Source organism: Symphalangus syndactylus, chromosome 21 (assembly GCF_028878055.3).
Source record: "Symphalangus syndactylus isolate Jambi chromosome 21, NHGRI_mSymSyn1-v2.1_pri, whole genome shotgun sequence".
Taxonomy (NCBI): Eukaryota; Metazoa; Chordata; class Mammalia; order Primates; family Hylobatidae; genus Symphalangus; species Symphalangus syndactylus.
This window is the reverse complement of record NC_072443.2, coordinates 46,510,141-46,529,274: the sequence shown is the minus strand read 5'-3', so window position 1 is coordinate 46,529,274 and position 19,134 is coordinate 46,510,141. Positions and strand designations below refer to the sequence as shown.

The 19,134-nt window shown below is 39.4% G+C and overlaps 2 protein-coding genes across 4 annotated transcripts in view; one reads left to right on the top strand and one right to left on the bottom strand.

Moving 5' to 3' along the window:
* KPNA1 (karyopherin subunit alpha 1) overlaps positions 1 to 19,134 on the top strand; it is a 310,494-nt gene that overhangs the window by 86,495 nt on the left and 204,865 nt on the right. The gene's annotated exons all lie outside the window — the stretch shown is intronic.
* PARP14 (poly(ADP-ribose) polymerase family member 14) overlaps positions 1 to 19,134 on the bottom strand; it is a 51,795-nt gene that overhangs the window by 16,792 nt on the left and 15,869 nt on the right. For all 3 annotated transcript variants that reach the window (XM_055259287.2, XM_055259286.2, XM_055259288.2), the window contains exons 6-9: positions 14,030 to 16,275; positions 9,313 to 9,549; positions 8,543 to 8,764; positions 5,036 to 5,114 (exon numbers count right to left, since the gene is read on the bottom strand). In XM_055259287.2, the coding sequence (XP_055115262.2) occupies positions 5,036 to 5,114; positions 8,543 to 8,764; positions 9,313 to 9,549; positions 14,030 to 16,275 (2,784 nt within the window). The remainder of the gene's footprint in view (positions 1 to 5,035; positions 5,115 to 8,542; positions 8,765 to 9,312; positions 9,550 to 14,029; positions 16,276 to 19,134) is intronic.

Genomic DNA, 19,134 nt, shown 5'->3' with positions numbered 1-19,134 from the left:
CTCTGGTCTTTAACCTGGCCCTGCCCCTCAGCCTCAGTGACGATCTGCTTAAGAAAAAAGAATTAGAAAATAGAATCCATATCAAACATGAACTCTGGTGCTGGCCAAGGTGAAGTTAGCCTACTATAGCCTATCTCTCCCATTGATTACAACTAAAAACAGGACAAATACAAAAAGCCACTACCCAAGAGCTCTGAAAAGTTACAATAACGGCAGACAGATTGAAGAAAGGTGCCAAAACTTGCAGAAGCAATCTGCTAAGGGGGGCGGTTTTCCATTTTGTTCTGTTTTAAAATTTTTCCTCTTTTCTCTCCCAGCTTTGACCCAAGGGTGGCCCTAGTCTCACAACCCAATATTTAAAATGTCCAGTCTATATTCCAAAATTGCTTGTCATATAAAGAACCAGGAAAATTTGATCAACCCTTAAGGATAAAGAAAATCAATAGCTGTCAATCCAGCCAGGCACGATGGCTCACATCTGCAATCCCAGCACTTTGGGAGGCCGAGGTGGGTGGATCACTTGAGTCCAGGAGTTCGAGATCAGCCTGAACAACATGGTGAAACCCCATCTCTACAAATAATACAAATATTAGCTGGGATGGTGGTGCACAACTGTAGTCCCAGCTACTTGGGAGGCTGAGGTAGGAGGATCACCTGAGCCCCCAGAGGTTGAGGCTGTAGTGAGTTGAGATCATGCCACTGCACTCCAGCCTGAGTGACAGAGTGAGACCCTGTCTCAAAAAAAAAAAAAAATGTCAATCCCAGCCAGGCATGGTGGCTCATGCCTGTAATTCCAGCACTTTGGGAGGCCGAGGCAGGTGGATCACTTGAGGTCAGAAGTTTAAGACCAGCCTGGCCAACATGGTAAAACCCTGCCTCTGCTAAAAGAAAAATACAAAACTTAGCTGGGCGTGCTGGCACAGGCCTGTAATCTCAGCTACTTGGGAGACTGAGGCAAGGGAATCACTTGAACCTGGGAGGCGGAGGTTGCAGTGAGCCAAGATTGCACCACTACACTCCAGCCTGGGCAACAGAGCAAGACTCCATAAAAAAAAAGAAAAAAAAAGATGTGAATCCCAAAGTGACCCAGATGGTGGAATTATAGAAGACTTTAAAGCATCTACTACAACTATGATCCATGAGGTCAAAGTAAACACATTTGAATGGATGGAAAGGACGTGGAATGAATGGAAAAATAGGATGTCTCTGCAGAGAAATAGAAACTATTTTAAAAAGACCTCAAACAAAAAAAGATAAAAATGAAACAAAAAGCTGGTTCTTTGAAAAGATAAAGAAAATTCATAGACCATTAGTAAGATTAACCAAGAAAAGAAGAGAGAAGATCCAAATAAGCTCAATTAGAAATGAAACTGGAGACATTACAACCAATACCTCAGAAATACAAAAGATCATTCAAGTCTGCTATGAATACCTTTACGTGCACAAACTAGAAACTCTAGAGGAAATGGATAAATTCCTGGAAACATACAACCCTCCTAGGTTAAATCAGAAAGAAACAGAAACCCTGAACAGACCAGTAACAAGCAGCAAGACTGAATTAGTAATTTTAAAAAATTGCCAACAACAAAAAAGTCCCAGACCAGATGGATTCACAGCTGACTTCTACCAGACATTCAAAGAATTGGTATCAATCCTACTGAAACTATTCCAAAAGATAGAGAAAGAAGGAATCCTCCCTAAATCAGTCTAAAAGCTAGTATTAAACTAACAATAAATCCAAGAAAGGATACAACAAAAAAGAAAACTACAGACCAATATCCCTGATGAACACAGATGCAAAAATCTTTGACAAAATATGAGCTAATGAAATCCGACAGCACATCAAAAAGATAATACATTATGAACAAGTGTATTTCATCCCAGGGATGCAGGGATGGTTTAACATATAAAAGTCAATAAATATAATATATCACATAAACTGAATTAAAAACAAAAATCATATAATCATCTCAATAGATGCAGAAAAAGCATCGATAAAATCCAGCACTGCTTTATTATAAAAACCCTCAACAAAATAGGTATAGAGGGGACATATCTTGAAGTAGTAAAAGCCATATATGACAAACCCATAGCCAACATCATATTGAATCAGGGAAAGTTGACAGCATTACCCCTGGGAACTGGAACAAGACAAGGATGCCCATTTTTACCACTTCTATTCAACATAGTACTGGAAGTCCTTGCCAGAGCAATCAGACAAGACAAAGAAATAAAGGGCATCCAAACTGGAAAAGAGGAAGTCAAACTGTTGCTGTTTGTGGATAATACGATTGTATACTAGAAAATCCTAATGACTCATCCAAAGAGCTCCTAGATCTGATAAACAATTTCAGTAAAGTTTCGGGTTAAAAAATCAATGTACACAAATTAGTAGCCCTGCTATACACCAACAACCACCAAGCTGAGAATCAAATCAAAGCTCAATCCCTTATACAATAGCTGCAAAAATAATAAATAAATGAATAAATAAATAAATAAATAAATAAATAAATAAATAAATAAAATACCTAGGAATATACTTAACCAAGGAGGTGAAAGATCTCTACAAGGAAAACTACAAAACACTGGTCAAAGAAATGACACAAACGAATGGAAACACATTCCACGCTCATGGATGGGAATAATCAATATTGTGAAAATGACCATTCTGCCCAAAGCAATCTAGAGATTCAATGCAATTCTCATCCAAATACCAGCATTAGTCTTCACAGAACTAGAAAAAAAATCCTAAAATTCATATGGAACCAAAAAAGAGCCCATATAGCCAAGCAAGACTAAGCAAAAATAACAAATCTGGAGGCATCACATTACCCAACTTCAAATTATACTACAAGGCTATAGTTACCAAAACAGCAAGGTACTGGTATAAAAATAGGCATATAGACCAATGAAACAGAATAGAGGGCCAAGAAATAAAGTCAAATACTTAAAACCCAATTGATCTTCAACAAAGCATACAAAAACATAAATTGGGGAAAGGATACCTATTCAATAAACGGTGCTGGGAAAACTGGCAAGCCACATATAGAAGATGAAACTGGATCCCTATCTCTCACCTTATATAAAAATCAACTCAAAATGGATCAAAGACTTACATCTAAGACCTGAAACCATAAAAATCCTGAAAGATAACATTGGAAAAACTCTTCTGGACATTGATTTAGGCAAAGAATTCATGACTAAGGCCCCAAAAACAAATGCAACAAAACCAAAAATTAAAAATGGGACCTAATTAAACTGAAAAGCTTCTGCACAGCAAAGTAATCAGGAGAGTAAACAGACAATCCACAGAATGGGAGAAAATATTCGAAGACTATGCATCCAACAAAGGACCAGTATCCAGAATCTACAAGAAACTCAAACAAATCAGCAAGAAAAAACAAACAAACAAAACAAACAATCCCATCAAAAAGTCAGCAAAGGATATGAGCAGACATTTCTCAAAAGAAGGTATACAAACAGCCAACAAACATAAGAAAAGATGCTCAACATCATTAATCATCAGGAAAATTCAAATTAAAACCACAACGAGATGCCTCCTTACTCCTGCAAGAATGGCCATAACTTAAAAGTCAAAAAACAATAGATGTTGGCATGGATGTGGTAAAAAGGGATCACTTTTACATTGCTAGTAGGAATGCAAATTATCACAACCACTACAGAAAACAGTGTGGAGATTCCTGAAAGAACTAAAAGTAAAACTACCATTCAATCCAGCAATCCCACTATTGGGTATCTACCCAAAGCAAAATAAGTCATTACATGAAAAAACATACACACACACATTTACAGCAGCGCAATTTAAGATATGGAACCAACCTAAGTGTCCATCAACCAACAAGTGGATAAAGAAAATGTGCTATATATACACTATGGAATACTCTTCAGCCATAAAAAGGAATGAAATAATGTCTTTTGAAGAAACTTGGATGGAGCTGGAGGCTATTATTCTAAGTGAAGTAGCTTAGGAATGCAAAACCAAATATCCTATGTTCTCACTTATAAGTGAAAGCTAAGCTATGAGGATGCAAAAACATAAGAGTGATATAATGGACTTTGGGGACTCCAGGGGGAAGGTTGAGAGGGGGATGAAGGATAAAAGACTACATAATGGGTACAGTATATGCTGCTCAGGTGACAGATGCACTAAAATCTCAGAAATCACTACTAAAGAATTTATCCATGTAACCAAAAACCACCTGTACCCCCAAAACTATTGAAATAATCATAATAATAATAAATTGCAAAGGAAAATAAAGTTCAAACTTTAAAGAATTTAAAAATTTAAAAAAGAACCAAATAGACATTTTAGAACTTACACACACGTATCTAAAATAAAACATTCACTGGATGGGCTCAATAGCATAGTGGACAGAGAAAAGACTCAGTGAACTTGAAGGTAGGTCAAGATAAATTATCCAATCTGAAGAACAAGAGAGAAAAAAGATGAGTGGGGTTGAGGGGGGTAGGAATGGGGAGAACAGCTCTGCAGAAACCTTGGAACACTGTCAAAAGGCTTAGCACCACAGTATTGGAAAACAGAAGGAGATATGAAATAAATCAGTGCACAAAAAGAGCATTTAAAGAGATGACTTAAAATTTTCCAAATTTGGTGACATACATTTTTATACTCAAGAAGCCTCGGTGAAACTCAAACAGGATAAACTCAAATATGGCATCAACAAATTTGACAAAGTGAAAGATTTGGTGAGTATTGTCTCTCTAATTTGTCTATTTTGGAAAATACATGTCACATTCTCCTCAGGAAATGGTAGTCTTGTCATTACTTAAAACCGATTATACAGATTATATAACTTGGCCTGCCTTCCCTTTTGCTTCAGATTATATAAACATGACCAGTGTCGTACATGCTCAGGTATATGAAACATAACTTAGTATCATTTGTCACTCATTGATTTTTTTTCATAAAAATTATCACTACTGTCTTTTACCTGTCAATGAACGGTTACTTAGCAATTAGAAATCACTTCTCAATTGAGAAGCTTTACTGAACCTTGTGTATCTTTAGCCTTCGGAATTTTGTCACTGACGAGATTTCCATTAGCCCTTTTGGCAAATTCATCTGAAAATGCCTGAAATATAAACATAGTGTTGATCATTACACTCCTCAGTAGATGAATAAATTGGAATCATCAGGGTGTTTGGTCCTGCATGCATATACACATGTTTGGGAGACAACCATTCTCAAACAGTATTATTTAATTTCGTTGCAGATCTTGAAAGTCATGAAAACAACACATAATTCTGTTTCTATAAATGTGTCTAATGAAAATATCAACGATGTGGACAAAGATATAAATACAAGGATATTCACTACAGTGCTATTCATAACAGAGAAAAAACAGTTAAAAATTCAACAGGGAAAAAGTTAAATAAATGTTGCTGTATCCATGTGTTAGAGTATTTATTAGCCATTAAAAATCGTATTTTCAAAGAATTTTTTAAACAAGGTCTCGCTGTGTTGCCCAGGCTGGAGTGTCACCCAGGCTGGAGTGTCGTCCAGGCTGGAGTGCTAGAGGCATGATCACAGTTCACTGCAGCCTCCACCTCCTGGGCTTAAGCAATTCTCCCACCTCAGCCTCCCAAGTAGCTGGGACTATAGGCATATGGCACCACACCCAGCTATGTTGTTTTTTTTTGTTTTTGTTTTTGTTTTTTTGTAGAAACAGTATCTCCCTATGTTGCTCAAGCTGGTCTTGAACTTCTGGCCTCAAGTTATCCTCCTGCCTTGGCCTCCCAAAGTGCAGGGATTAAAGGTGTGAGCTACTGTGCCCAGCCTCAAAGAAGATTTAATGAAATAGAAAATAAAAGGAAGGATATTAAATAAAATAATTTATAATCACAATCCTTTATTTATTTATTTGAGATGGAGTCTCATTCTGTCACCCAGGCTGGAGTGTAATGGCGCAATCTTGGTTCATTGCAACCTCCGCCTCCCAGGTTCAAGTGATTCTCTTGCCTCAGCCTACTTGGGAGGTAATTTTTGTATTTTTAGTAGAGACGGGGTTTCACCATGTTAGCCAGGTTGTTCTCCTGACCTCAGGTGATCTGCCTGTCTTGGCCTCCCAAGGTTCTGGGATTACAGGCATGAGCCACCGCTCCCAGCCAATCCCACTTTTAAAAGTACATATGTAAAAAAAGCAAGCTGGAATAAAATCCAACTAAAAAATTTATGCATTTTGCATTGTTCAAAGTTTCTACAATGAACATGAATTACCATAATAGTCAGTCAAAGCAAATAACTTGCCAATTGTAAAAACTGCAATGTTAAGAGAATGACCATCACAAGGTCCCAAACACTTCCGTTTTTAATTTCCTATTTGTACCAAAAGAGGAAGGGCTGGGGAGTCATGATTTTTGGAGCAAGTAGCTGGCGTATGTATTCTTGCGTTAATAAACCTGTGAATTTCATTTTTTTTTTTTTTTTGCCTGTCGGTGACCCTCCAAAATCATCATTTTAGTCCTCCTTGTAAACAAGCAACAGATAATTTTCTTGGAAAAAAAAACAAGTAACATCTTGGCTAAAGACAGATGCAATAATGGGAGAAGGACCCAGACAGAGGGTAGAGCAAAGTTCTCAGACTCATAGGCCTCCAGGAGCCAGGTAGGTAAGGCACATTTGTAAAGGTGGTCTGATTTGACTATGGAGAACTAGAGAACACCTGCCACTCAGCCATGGAAAACTTCCTGTTCCAAGCAGGAAGCCATGTTTAATGCGCCAGAAGTTTTGAAGTTTTAGGTTGTAGTGAATATCTAGAGTTTTATGTAAAATTTTTGATTTTTAAATGTTAGCAACTGATTGAAATTTTTTTAAATAATCTAAATAAAGCACATCTAGAGGCCATGTTCAAATCAGAGGACTGGTGCTTTGCAACCTCTGTGATAGTCTCCGTCTATAAACATCTCAATAAGCTTTGCTGATTTTTTTGTGCAAATGTAACCGAAGTTTAACTGTCTTTAACAGTCTAAAGAGAAAAAGCGTAACAGACACATACAGAGAATTTCAAATGGTACTAAAGGTATCTGTATAGACTAATTCTTTTTACAGAGTATTTGCAAAATACTCAGTCTTCAGGAAAGAAAATGAATGCTGAGGTTGCATGAAAAAGAGTGATATTTGAAGGTTCAGGTCTGTGTCACAGGACTCATGCTGTATTCAATCACCCGTTCATTCAAAAACAGCACTTCATGCCTCTCATTTAGTTCACTTTGTGTATATAAATCTTAGCTCCAAAGTAATTGTGATTTATAGGAGGGAAAGTATGTGCTATTCCTATTCGTCCTGTTCCACGATCCACATCACCTTGCACAATGCAAGTCACAGGGAGATTATTTTAAAAGCTTCTGTTGCATAGAAGAGTAACTAATTATACAGGACAAGTAAATGGACCACATATTTTACTCAGGTGGTTTGGCTGCCTGATCAGAATTTAGGTTAGATTTACTTGCTTCCAAAGAACTTACAGATAGTATCTAGCATCACAGAAAAATTAAGTGTTACCTAAAAATTCAGAGGGTCCAATGATCCACAGATATCTCTTGGGTTGCTGATTTTAATCTGTTTGATCAATTTTTGCAGTATCATGGGAGCTTTTCAAACACTGAATGTCATCTACTTTATTTGATTAAGTAAAGACTTGGAGTGCAGGGATAATGGCTTAAATGCCTGTTGTGCTGCCATAATGCTGACTCCAATGGCTCTCCCACAGCTGATGTGAGCTGAATCATGAACTCATGACTGATGACGGTTCTAGTGTTTCTGGTCCCAACTCTCCTAGTTACATGGGAATGTGTTAATCCATTCTAACCACACCTTCTGACGTCTTCCTATTGATAAGGCCACACTGTGCCTTTATACTATGTACTAAAATTTCTATGTCCATATGGAGGGAAATCCTATAGTCAACTCCATTGCAATATGTGGGCCTTATTTGGATTCTGATTCAAACAAAAAGCTGTAAAAACAAAACGTTTATGAGATAGTCGGAAATTTGAGAATTGATTTGATAATTGGTTAAATAAAGGAATTATTGTCCATTTATTTTAGGTGTGATACAGTATTGTGGTTATGTTACTTTTTAAAAAAGAATTGTTATTGTTTAAAATAAATGTTGAATTGTTTATGGATAAAATGATATGTCTGGGAGTTGCTTCAAAATAATATACAAGGAAGGGAAATAAATGGAGATAGAGACGAAACATATTGGCCATAGGTTGATAACTGTTGAAGTTCAGTGATAGGTACAAGGGATTTCATTATACTATCATGTCTACTTTTGGATATGTTCAAAATTTGCCTGAATAGGAAGTTAAATTTTTTCTACATCTGTAATTTTTCTGAAAATTTGTCATGCTACAACTACAACCACAAGTATAAACTACTTCCTTACTTTCCTGTATGGGGAAATGAACGAAAAAAGCATCCTGTTAGACCAAAAAGACACTTGAAAAAACATTAAGTCTCAGTTGCCAAAATAATCAGAAATGAGTTGCACTGTACCTGAATATTTTCATGATCACTCGGGTGCAGCAGAAAGCGAACCTCTTGTAAAGTTTTCAGCTGATTCTTGCTACTAAATTTGAACACCTCTGAAATGATTAATTCAGCGAATATGGTTTTAGGAAATCCCAAGTTTCCTGTTCCTATTGCTGGAAATGCAATTGATTTGAAGGACAAGCTCTCAGTGATCTCCATACATTCTCTGATTATGTCTTCCATGATCTGAAATGCACAAAGCACATCCTTATACATCTTGTCTAGAAATGGGAGTTAGAACAAAAAGGACAAGAATTTAGCAACTTTGTGACCTTGAATACTCCTTTTTGCTTTCAACAATGATGAAGGGCAATCAGAAGGGGAAAGAAAAATACAGGAGAAGACAAGGAAAAGGAAAAGAGAATGCAAGTGACTTAAACACATTCACAATGAAGGAAAGAAGCAAAGCAACTACTGTTCTTTTCCTTCATTCTCTTCCATTCTTCACACCCTCCTCTGGCTTTCTTCACTAAGCAAGCGATAATATTATCTTCAGTAACCCTTCCTTGAGCTCCAATAATTATTGAGCACAATAATCCATTTATAGCATTAACTAGTCCTCAGGAGAAGTCAGCTACAGCTGAAAGAAATGGCCACATGATGGAATCTGCCAAAAGAGTGATTATTAAGGAAGAGAAACAGACAAGGCCAAATCTATGTCCAATCAATATGCTACTAAAAGGAGAACCCAAAGGGCTATCTGACTTCGTGGAGAATTCAAAACCAGGCCCAACCTTGAGTGAAGATGTGCTACCATTTCTCCACTCCGGAGCTACCACGTGAAGCACACAGCGACAGTCCAGATTCCAGCTGCTGGTTTGGAGCACTGTGCCCACGCTGACAGCCACCCCTTGTCCAACTGTGTCCAATTCCTCCTGGAGCTCTGGTCCAGCTTTTTCCAAGAGGGCCTTAGAAAGAGGCCCTCTACTAAGCACGAGATCCGAGGGAACGGAGTTGACAACAACATCAGTCTTAAAGACAAAACCAAAAATTTGTTTCAAATTTTAACAAAAAGCATTCATCAGTGATTACTATATTTGAGGCACTGGGCTTGGCACAATGGGAGACAACTAAGATGACTAAGGTTTCAGTGATTGAAATATCAACACAAGACAAAGTGTTACTAAATACTTATTTAAGTGACACTTAGGAAAAAAAGAGAGCAGTCAAAAAGTAATCTATGAATGGTATGGCATCACTGAAGGAGTCCAGAGAAAGCTGTTTCAGTAACTAGTGAAGACACCATGGGCAATGTGGGGTTTGAGAAATGGGAAGAATTTCAGCAGGCAGAGCAAGACAGAGAGCAGCATGAATATAGGCATGGTGGGTTGTGAGCTGTGAACAGATTAATTTGATCTGAGAGAGCTTCTGCAGCAAAATGGTACACTCCAGGCTAGAAATGTTACACTGGGGGTAAACTAGGGGGCCCACCTCGAGTGCCAAGACATCTGGACCCAGCGACAGAAAGGGAGCAGCCCCGGAAGCTTTTTCATCAGTGAATGTGAGCAGATTAATCGGGCTAGATTAGAGAGGTCAAGAGAACAGAGGAGAGGGAATATAACCAAGTGATTTTCAAAGCTGCCCTGCCAGGGTCACTAAGGAGTAATGCAAAGCAGTTATTGCAGCCATGGAAGCTAAGCATCTATGGGAGTGAAAGGAAAGCAAAGAATGACTTTTTTTAAGAGAGAGGATCTTGCTCTGTCCACCCAGGCTGGAGGGCAGTGGCATGATCATAGTTCACTGCAGCCTCAAACTCCTAGGGTTCAAGTGATCCTCCCACCTCAGCATTCCGAGTAGTTAGGACTACAGGTATGAGCCATCATGCCTAGCTGGGAAAGAATGTCTTGATATTTGGTGTCAAAAGGGACAAGGAACGAAATTCATTCCCATAACTGATGCTTGGTCCAAAGAGTTTTTATCCAATTTTTTAAAATGAGACACAACATTATTTTTAACATTTTGAAATAGTGCAATGGTTAAGAGCCTGAACAAATTGCAATCCTGGCTCTACCATTTGCTAGTTGGGCAAATTACCTAACCCCTTTAAGTCTCACTCCCTCATCTGTAAAGTGAAAATAATAATAATCCTAGAATCTGCCACATGGCAGTGAATGAGAACATGCATATCAAAACAGCACAGTGCTAGCTGGACATGATGGTTCACGCCTCTAATCCCAGCACTTTGGGAGGCCGAGGCAGGCGGATCACCTGAGGTCAGGAGTTAGAGACCAGCCTGGCCAACAAGGAGACACCTCATCCCTACTAAAAATACAAAAATTAGCTGGGCGTTGTGGCGGGCACCTGTAGTCCCAGCTACTCAGGAGGCTAAGGCAGGAGAGTCACTTGAACCCGGGAGGCAGAGGTTGCAGTGAGTTGAGATTGCACCACTGCACTCCAGCCCAGGTGACACAGCAAGATTCCATCTCAAAAAAAAAAAAAAAAAAAAAAAAGCACAAGGCTTGGCACATAGTAACAACCAACCAATGTTAGCTATGGTTCTTGTAATTATTACTTAAGCTTATTATAAGTAAAAATCGGTTTTAAATCTTCCAGTCCAGCACTTTAAACTAAAACAAAAAAATATTTTAAACAAAGTAACAACTCAAACAAAAAAGAAGGATGGCACACAGAATAGAATAAAATATTTGCAAATCATATATCTGATAAGGGACTTATATCCAAACTATAGAAAAAATTCTTAATAATAAAAAGACAACCCAAATGAAAAGTAGAAAATATAAGCCAGGTACTTTGGCTTACACCTGTAATCCCAGCACTTTAGGAGATCAAGGAGGGAGAATTACTTGAGGCCAGAATTTCAATGTTACAGCAAGACATGATCGTGCCGTTGCACTCCAGCCTGGGTGACTGAGCAAAACTCTGTCTCTAAAAATAATTAACTAACAAATTAAAAGTGGGCAAAGGATCCACATGGACATTTCTCTTAAGAAGATACACACATTGTCAAAAAGCACATGAAAAGATGTTCAACATCATTAGTCATTATGGAAATTCAAATCAAAACCACAGTGAGATGCAACTTCACACTCACCAGGATGGCTATAATCAAAAAGAAGATAATAACGAGTGTTGACAAGGAGGTGGAAAAATTGGAACTGTCAATGCTGCTGACAGGAATGTAAAATGGTGCAGCTGCTTTGGGAAATGATCTAGCAGTTCCTCAGATGGTCAAACACAGAGTTACCACATGACCCAGCTATTCCACTCCTAGATATGTACCCAAGAGAACTGAAAACATATGTTCATACAAAAACTGGTATACAAATGTTCACAGCAGCATTACTCATGGAAGTCAAAGAGTGAAAACAATCCAAATGTTCATCAACTGAAGAATGGATAAATAAAATGTGGTCTATCCATACAATGGAGTATTATTCAGCCATAAAAATGAAGTAAGTTCTGATACATGGTACAACATGGATGAGCCTTGAAAACATTCTGCCAGGTGAAAGAAGTCAGTCAGACAACCACAAATTGTATGATTCCATTTATATAAAATTTCCAGAATAAGTGAATCTATAGATACAGAAAGTAGATTAGTGGTTGCCTAGGGCTGGGGAGGTGGGGTGGGTAGATGGAATGGGGAGTGACTGCCAATTGGCACAGGTTTCTTTCTGGAATGATGAGCATGTTCTAAAATTAGATTGTGGTAATGATTGCATACCTCAGTGAATATACTAAAAACCACTGAATTGCACATTGTAAATGGGTATGGTATGTGAATTATATCTCAACAAAGCTGTTTAAACAAAAAGGAAGGTGATTGAGTGTGACTGTTAAGCAATTTTCAGCTTTTCTCAAGATAGTTGTGATGTAGAAATATGCTAAAACAGCAAATATATTCAGGTTAATGTAGTTTCAATTGTGTCACCTTTTATCACATTATATTGGACACTGGATGGATGCTTAGATATACTTTTTTTTAAAACAATTCAAAGCAAAACATTTGGCAAGTTTATTAAATCTTTTACATTTCACTTAATATCATGTAAAGCATATATCCAACTGTATTTTATTTAAAGATGATGAAGATAAGTAATACCCAGTGCTGATAATTTAGGACTTTGGTCTTGGTCTTTGACCAAAACATTCAGGCTTGATGAAACTTTCATTGTATTGTAATGTTTGTTTTCTTTTGTGTATATTGTGCTAATTGATCTTCCTTTTAAAAAGTGGGGCAAAAAAGAGCCCAGCAACATTCTTGGGTGGCAGGAAGGGCCTTCACCCAGCTCTGGGTCCCAGGGTCCCTCTGGCAGCCCCAAGCACATCCACTCCAGGCCAGCAGAGGAAGGTTGAGGCAAATATCCACTGGAAGACACGACTATGGCCATGCCAGTTAAGACAGTAAGGAAAAATGTTTCTGTTGGTTTTTAAATAAGTGCTGCCCTGCATCTGCCCCCAGTGCTCCCACCATCTCCACCCCAACTCCCCTGCCAGGACTCCCCCAAATCTTCCAATTAAAGAAGTAGTGCCTGGTATAGTAGGAGGCTTCAGACCTACTGAATAACAGCAGATGGCTGCTGTTCTGATTAGTTAGACCCTGTGTTGCTAAATATGGTGGCTCACACCTGTAATCCCAGCACTTTGGGAGGTTGAGGCAGGTGGATCACTTGGGGTCAGGAGTTCAAGACCAGCCTAGCCAACGTGGTGAAACTCCATCTCTACCAAAAAAAATACAAAAATTAGCCAGGCATGGTGGCATGCACCTGTAGTCCCAGCTACTCAGGAGGCTGAGGCGGGAGAATCACTTGAACCCAGGGGGTGGAGGTTGCAGTGAGCCGAGATGGTGCCACTGCACTCCAGCGTGGGTGACAGAGCGAGATCCTGCCTCAAAAAAATAAAAATAAAAATAAACATATTAGCCTCTCCCGCACCCCTGCCATGCCCCTGCAGCCTACAAGAATTGTCCCCACATATTGCCTGGCACCTGTAACTTCCTCAGGTCCATTTTTCACTTCCTCACTGGTGTTGGGCGCTGATGGCCCCTCAGACTCTGGCCCCAAGCTCACTCTTGCTCAGCATCATTGACAAGATTCCTGTCCTCTGCATACTCTATGCTCTGATTGTTCTGTATCTGCTGTCCGTAAATTAGGAAATTAGTCTTAGATTTACCAAAACACGGCAGGTGTAAGGTATTGAGAACTGTCTAAATGTGTGATATTATGGATTTTTACATCTACTGGAAATCTAGCAATCTGACCTCTATACCATTTTAGTTCTCACAAATAATTGGCCGATGTCTATTAGTAAATGATTTGGTAAGAAGCCCAATTATCTAAGGAAAATTGTTTCAAGGCAGGGCTGGAAGGCATGGGATTCTCTCCCTTGATTCTCCCCTTGGTCCTTATCTTTCTTCAGCCCTCCATGAGAGAGCCACTGACTAAGTAAAGTCACAGTGCCCTGGTGGTGTTCTGTAAAGGCGACACTCACCTTAGCATCCTGCACACCTTCCTTCACCAACAGCATCTGCAGGCCTCCTGGGGACACCAGACTTCCTTTTTCCCATGATGTTTTCCCAGGCCCCGCTGCTGCTGGTGGTAAACCGGGCGGGGCAGCTGTATCTGGCAGGGTGGCTTTAAATACAGTTTTCACAGCTTCTGCAAAGGCCTCAACTGTCTTCTCAGATACATCCACAAGGTAGATTTCTTTCAAGCAGTGTCCATCCTTCTTGAATTGGAAGTTTTCCTTGATGGCAGAAACAATGGTCTCCGCGCATCGGCCTAAGGGAAAGCCAAAGACTCCAGAACTAATAGCTGGGATGGCTATGGATCGGTACTTGTATTTTTCAGCTAGAGAGAGACTTAGTTGCACAGCTCTCCTTAATAGGTACACACACCGCGGGGCCTCATTTCCGCTCCAGCGGGGCCCCACTGCATGGATCACGTGGTGGTAGGGCAGCTTTCCTGCCTTGGAGATGGTGGCATTGCCCGGTAGGAGTCTGCCCTCTCTCTTCACTATCTGGTCACAGTCGGCCTGGAGCTCAGGGCCAGCTGCTTTTGAGAGCGCAGCGGCCAGGCCACCATAATGCTTAAGGTCCTCATTAGATGCATTCACCACCACATCGACAGGAAGCCGTGCCAAGTCACTCTGCTGTACAATCAGCACAACGCCAGGGGCCAAGACTGTCCGAGAGAAGCACTTCTGCCCAGCGGGGCTGCCTCCCTCCTTCATTTCTTCATTCTCCTGTAGTTCAATGTAACAACCAAACAACCGTTTGATCTCACTTTGATAAAACCGTGCTTTATCCTGGAAGAACTGCTTGGCTCCTGGCTTATCAATATGGACACTTTTAACACAGACTGAATCCCAAACTTGCTTGACAATGTCCACTGCCTTCAGTACTTCAGTCTTTGAGCCAGTTAGTAAAATGCCTTTTTGTTTGTTCTCAGGATTGAAATTTACCTGCACATTTACCTTCTTTATCTTTGGCCAGAATAGCTTCTTTTCTGTCTTTAAATAGTCAATAACCAAGGAAGGCTTTACTTCAACCAGTCTCTCTATTTTCATGTTTTGTTCAATGAAGTTGAAAAGCAATTTATAGGTTTCATTTACTTCTTTTACACAGCCTGTAATGATGACTTCAGCTGTGGTTTCTGAAGTTAACTCATTGATGATTACAGTGTTTGGGGAGGAATTTTGTTTCCTAAGCAAATTCTGAGTGAGCCCTTTCCATTTCTTGATGTGAAGAACTTCTTTGTTCTCAACTTCAATGCGCTTATAATTTAAGGCACTGAGCATTTGCTTTTCTGCTTCTAACAGGGCTTCAGAAGAACAGCTGGTTAAAAGAACAGTTGTACCCTCTAGCTCATAAAGTGCGAGAATTTTCTGTGCTATGAAAAGACACTTAGAGAATTCTTTCCAGTTTACCTGTTGCAAAAACTGAAAAATCTCAGGAGAAACCTGAATGTTTTTCTGAGCCATGGTGTACACCTTTTCCTGGATTTCACACTTTACTTTATACACATCGGCACTAGGTCCTTTCAAGCACAAGTGTTGAGTGACTCCATCATAACAAATCTCTATCTCTGGGCACTCCGTGCGTAAATGGTCCAGTAGACTGCTGTGACACAAAAGAAAATACTTGCCTGGAGAAATGACCATTTTTTCCTTCAAACTTTGCTCTTCCTTTTTAATTTTTTGAGTAATGCTTTCTATTAACTCCTTGAATTGTACCTCAATGCTTTGGACATCCTCTGATTTCCCTGCTAAGATTACCATCTCCTTAAGTGTATCAAACTCAAACAAAATCCTGTCATCTTTCACATCATTTTTTATGGTGTCCCACATTGTTGGATCCACTTTAATTGGGGTGACTTTATATTTAGACCTGATGCTAGAGAGTGTTGTGGAAGTATCTGCCTGCCAGGTCTTGATTCTCAGTCTTCCTTCATTGACTAAGGTGGCTGCTGGTCTGATGGTAACTTTACCACTGAGTTGGGACCACGTGAGCTCACAGTGACAACGCTTCATTTCATCATTTATCTCCTCAATCAGGTGATTCTTTTTCTGTAAGAACTTCCATAAGGGAAGATCTAGTGACTCTTCAAATGGTGCTGGAAGCTTGATCAGAGGCTTCTCCTTTCCATACAAGGCTGTGCCCAATGAGGCATAGTATGGGAACACAGAAAGCGGCATGTTATTGAAGTCGAGTTTTGTGGCCATGATGGTGTCTAACACTTAAAAGGAAAGAAGTAAAATAATGTAAGCCCAGGATAATATATGGCAAATAAAAACAAAACAAAATTTTCCTATTTTAGAGAAAAAAAATCTAATGTTTTTCTAACACTTAAAGGAAAGAAAGAAAACAAAGTAAGACCAAGATGATATGTTGCAAAGAAAAACAAAACAAAATCTTCCCATTTTAGAGAAAAAAAAAATCTAATGTTGGTAGAATTTTGATGTTACAGCATATTAAAAAGCAGCATACTCTCAAAGTGCTCAAATATAAACTGGTATGTGTCAGCAGTGCACAGGTATCCCTTATTGAATGGAATAATTACTTTCTAGCCAAGATCCATCTGTGTTGAAATCCTGTTAATTAAATTCTGTTTACTGTTTTCCTGATATTACTGATATATCACCATCATGTTAAGAAATACATGAGTTTGGTCACAATCGTGAGAATAATGTTTGCCCTAGTATAAAAAATATTTTGGTGCTCAAAGTGAAGCTCACCTTAGTATTATGCTATTTGGTCTTCTTGTACAGTCCTATAATTTTAGGCTTCAAATCTGACTTAGATTAACATTAATACCTCAAAAAGGAGGAGCATAAAAATAAATTATTATAGCTTAGCATGTGTCACACACTATTCTGAGTGCTTTACATATATTTAATTCATTTCATCCTCACAACAACCATTTGAGGTAGAGACATTATTATTATCATCCTACTTACAAATGATAAAACTTAGGCTAGGAAAGGTTAGATAACTTGGACAGGGTTACAGAGACTGCAGATAACTCAGCTAAGATTCAGTGGTTGTCCAACCCCAAAGCCCATCCTCTTGCCCCTCTACCAAACCCAAGTTATCGTCACTGTCCTCTGAGAGCCCAGCCCCACAGACTGATTCAGTTAGAACCACACCTCCTCCTGGCCCTGCTGCAATCTCCCTTTTCCACTTCACTGGGTGTGTTTGCATGTGTGTGCATGCGCATACTCTTCTCTTCCAAGCCCCTCCTCATTTTGTGTAAGTTATTAGGCAGAGCATCTGCAGAAAGGGAATCAGAATGTGCTCCAATAACAACTCGGGTTAAAAGAGCAACCTTTGTGGAAAGATGTGAAAAATAACTTCACCTTGTGTGTGATTGGGTCCTAGAGCTGGTATCAAGCATGAGGGAAAGACAGTGGCCTTCAGAGGCCCAAACATATAGCTTCAACTTCCCAACATGGCCCTGTGGCAGCCCTGAGCGTGGGCAGTATTTATGATTACCAACATACTGAGCACCACCAGGCACCAAGCTCTTTGCTGGTATTATTTCATTTCAACCTCACAGCATTCCTCTAAGTAAGTAGTAATGTGAGCCCCATTTTACAGATAAGAACACAGAGGCTTAGGTGGGTTAAAGTAACTCGGCCAAGATTACAAAGCTAGTAAGCACCAAAGCCAGGAATCAAACTCAGGTCTGTCTGACTCAAGAACCATCGCAGATGTCACCTTAATATGCCTTAAAGTCTCCATCCTGCATTTCTTGCCTGTAAGGACAAAGTTTATCTAACTGTGCAGATTATTAATGGGATTGTGAGATACTGTAGCAGAAAAAACAGCAAAAGATCTTACAGACATAGGTGTTCAATGAAAATTCTCTTCCTTAAGAAATAAATCAGATTTTGTGAAGTTGAACCAAATAATTTTAGAGTAAAATGCCTAATTTTTTCCTCTCAAGAAATCTACATAAAACACAATATTGTGCAAGAAATTCTCTTTTAAACCAAGCTCTGTCTACCATCTGCCTCATTATTGGCAACCCATTGTGAATGGTAAAATATCCTATAAGAAAAATTAATGTTATAGGTGAACAGGAGATTTGGAAAAAGGAGAGAAGTTAGGGTATATGTTATGGGACCAGAATACCCAAGTTCAAATCCTGACTATGTCACTCACTAGCTGTGTAATCTTGGGCAAGTTATTGGACCTTTCTGTGCTTCAGTTTCGTCACGTGTAAAACAGCGATTATAACAATCAAGATGCCCATAAGACTGTCTGAATGCACTTGGTAATACCCTGCGAAGCTATGCAAATGTAAGTTAAAATTAAAAGAAGGAGAAGCTAAACTGGGTGCAGTGACTCATGCCTATAATCCCAGCACTTTAGGAGGCAAAGGAGGGAGTATTGCTTGAGCCCAGGTGTTCAAGACCAGCCTGGGAAACATGGCAAAACCCCATCTCTACTAAAAATACAATATATTAGCTGGGTATGGTGGCATGCACCTGTAGTCCCAGCTACTCTGGAGGCTGAGGTGGAAGGATCACCTGAGCCCGGGGAGGTTGACGCTGCAGTGAGCCATGATCATGCCACTGCACTCCAGCCTGAGCGACAGTGAGACCCTGTCTCAAAATAAATAAATAATAAAATGAAAATAAAAAAATAAAAAGAAGGAGAAGCTAGAGAACAAAAAAGAAAGTCAGTAAATCACAGATGGTGGAGGACAGAGAATGAGTGAGTTTGGAGGAGGAGGTGTGGTCAAAAAAGTTAGATGGTACAAAGAGATCAGGGAGAAAGGGAACCTTTGAGAATGCCTCATAGAGTTTACATGAATAGCTCTGGCAGAAAATAAACCTTAATTAAATAGTACTTAACATTAGTTGTGTATGTGCAGAATAGCCCTTCTGAGGACAAACCCAACAGCCCCATGCCCTCAAGATGTTTGAAAGCCCTGAAACTATCAACTCTCACCACAAAATGGGAGGTTAATTTCTAGGGTAGAGGATCTTATGTACCCCTCTCTCTCCCTGGGCCAAAGACCAGGCAGAGGGAGATTTGAATACGTGACAGAAGCTCCTCTTTGTCCCTTTGCCCATGGAATAGTAGGTCT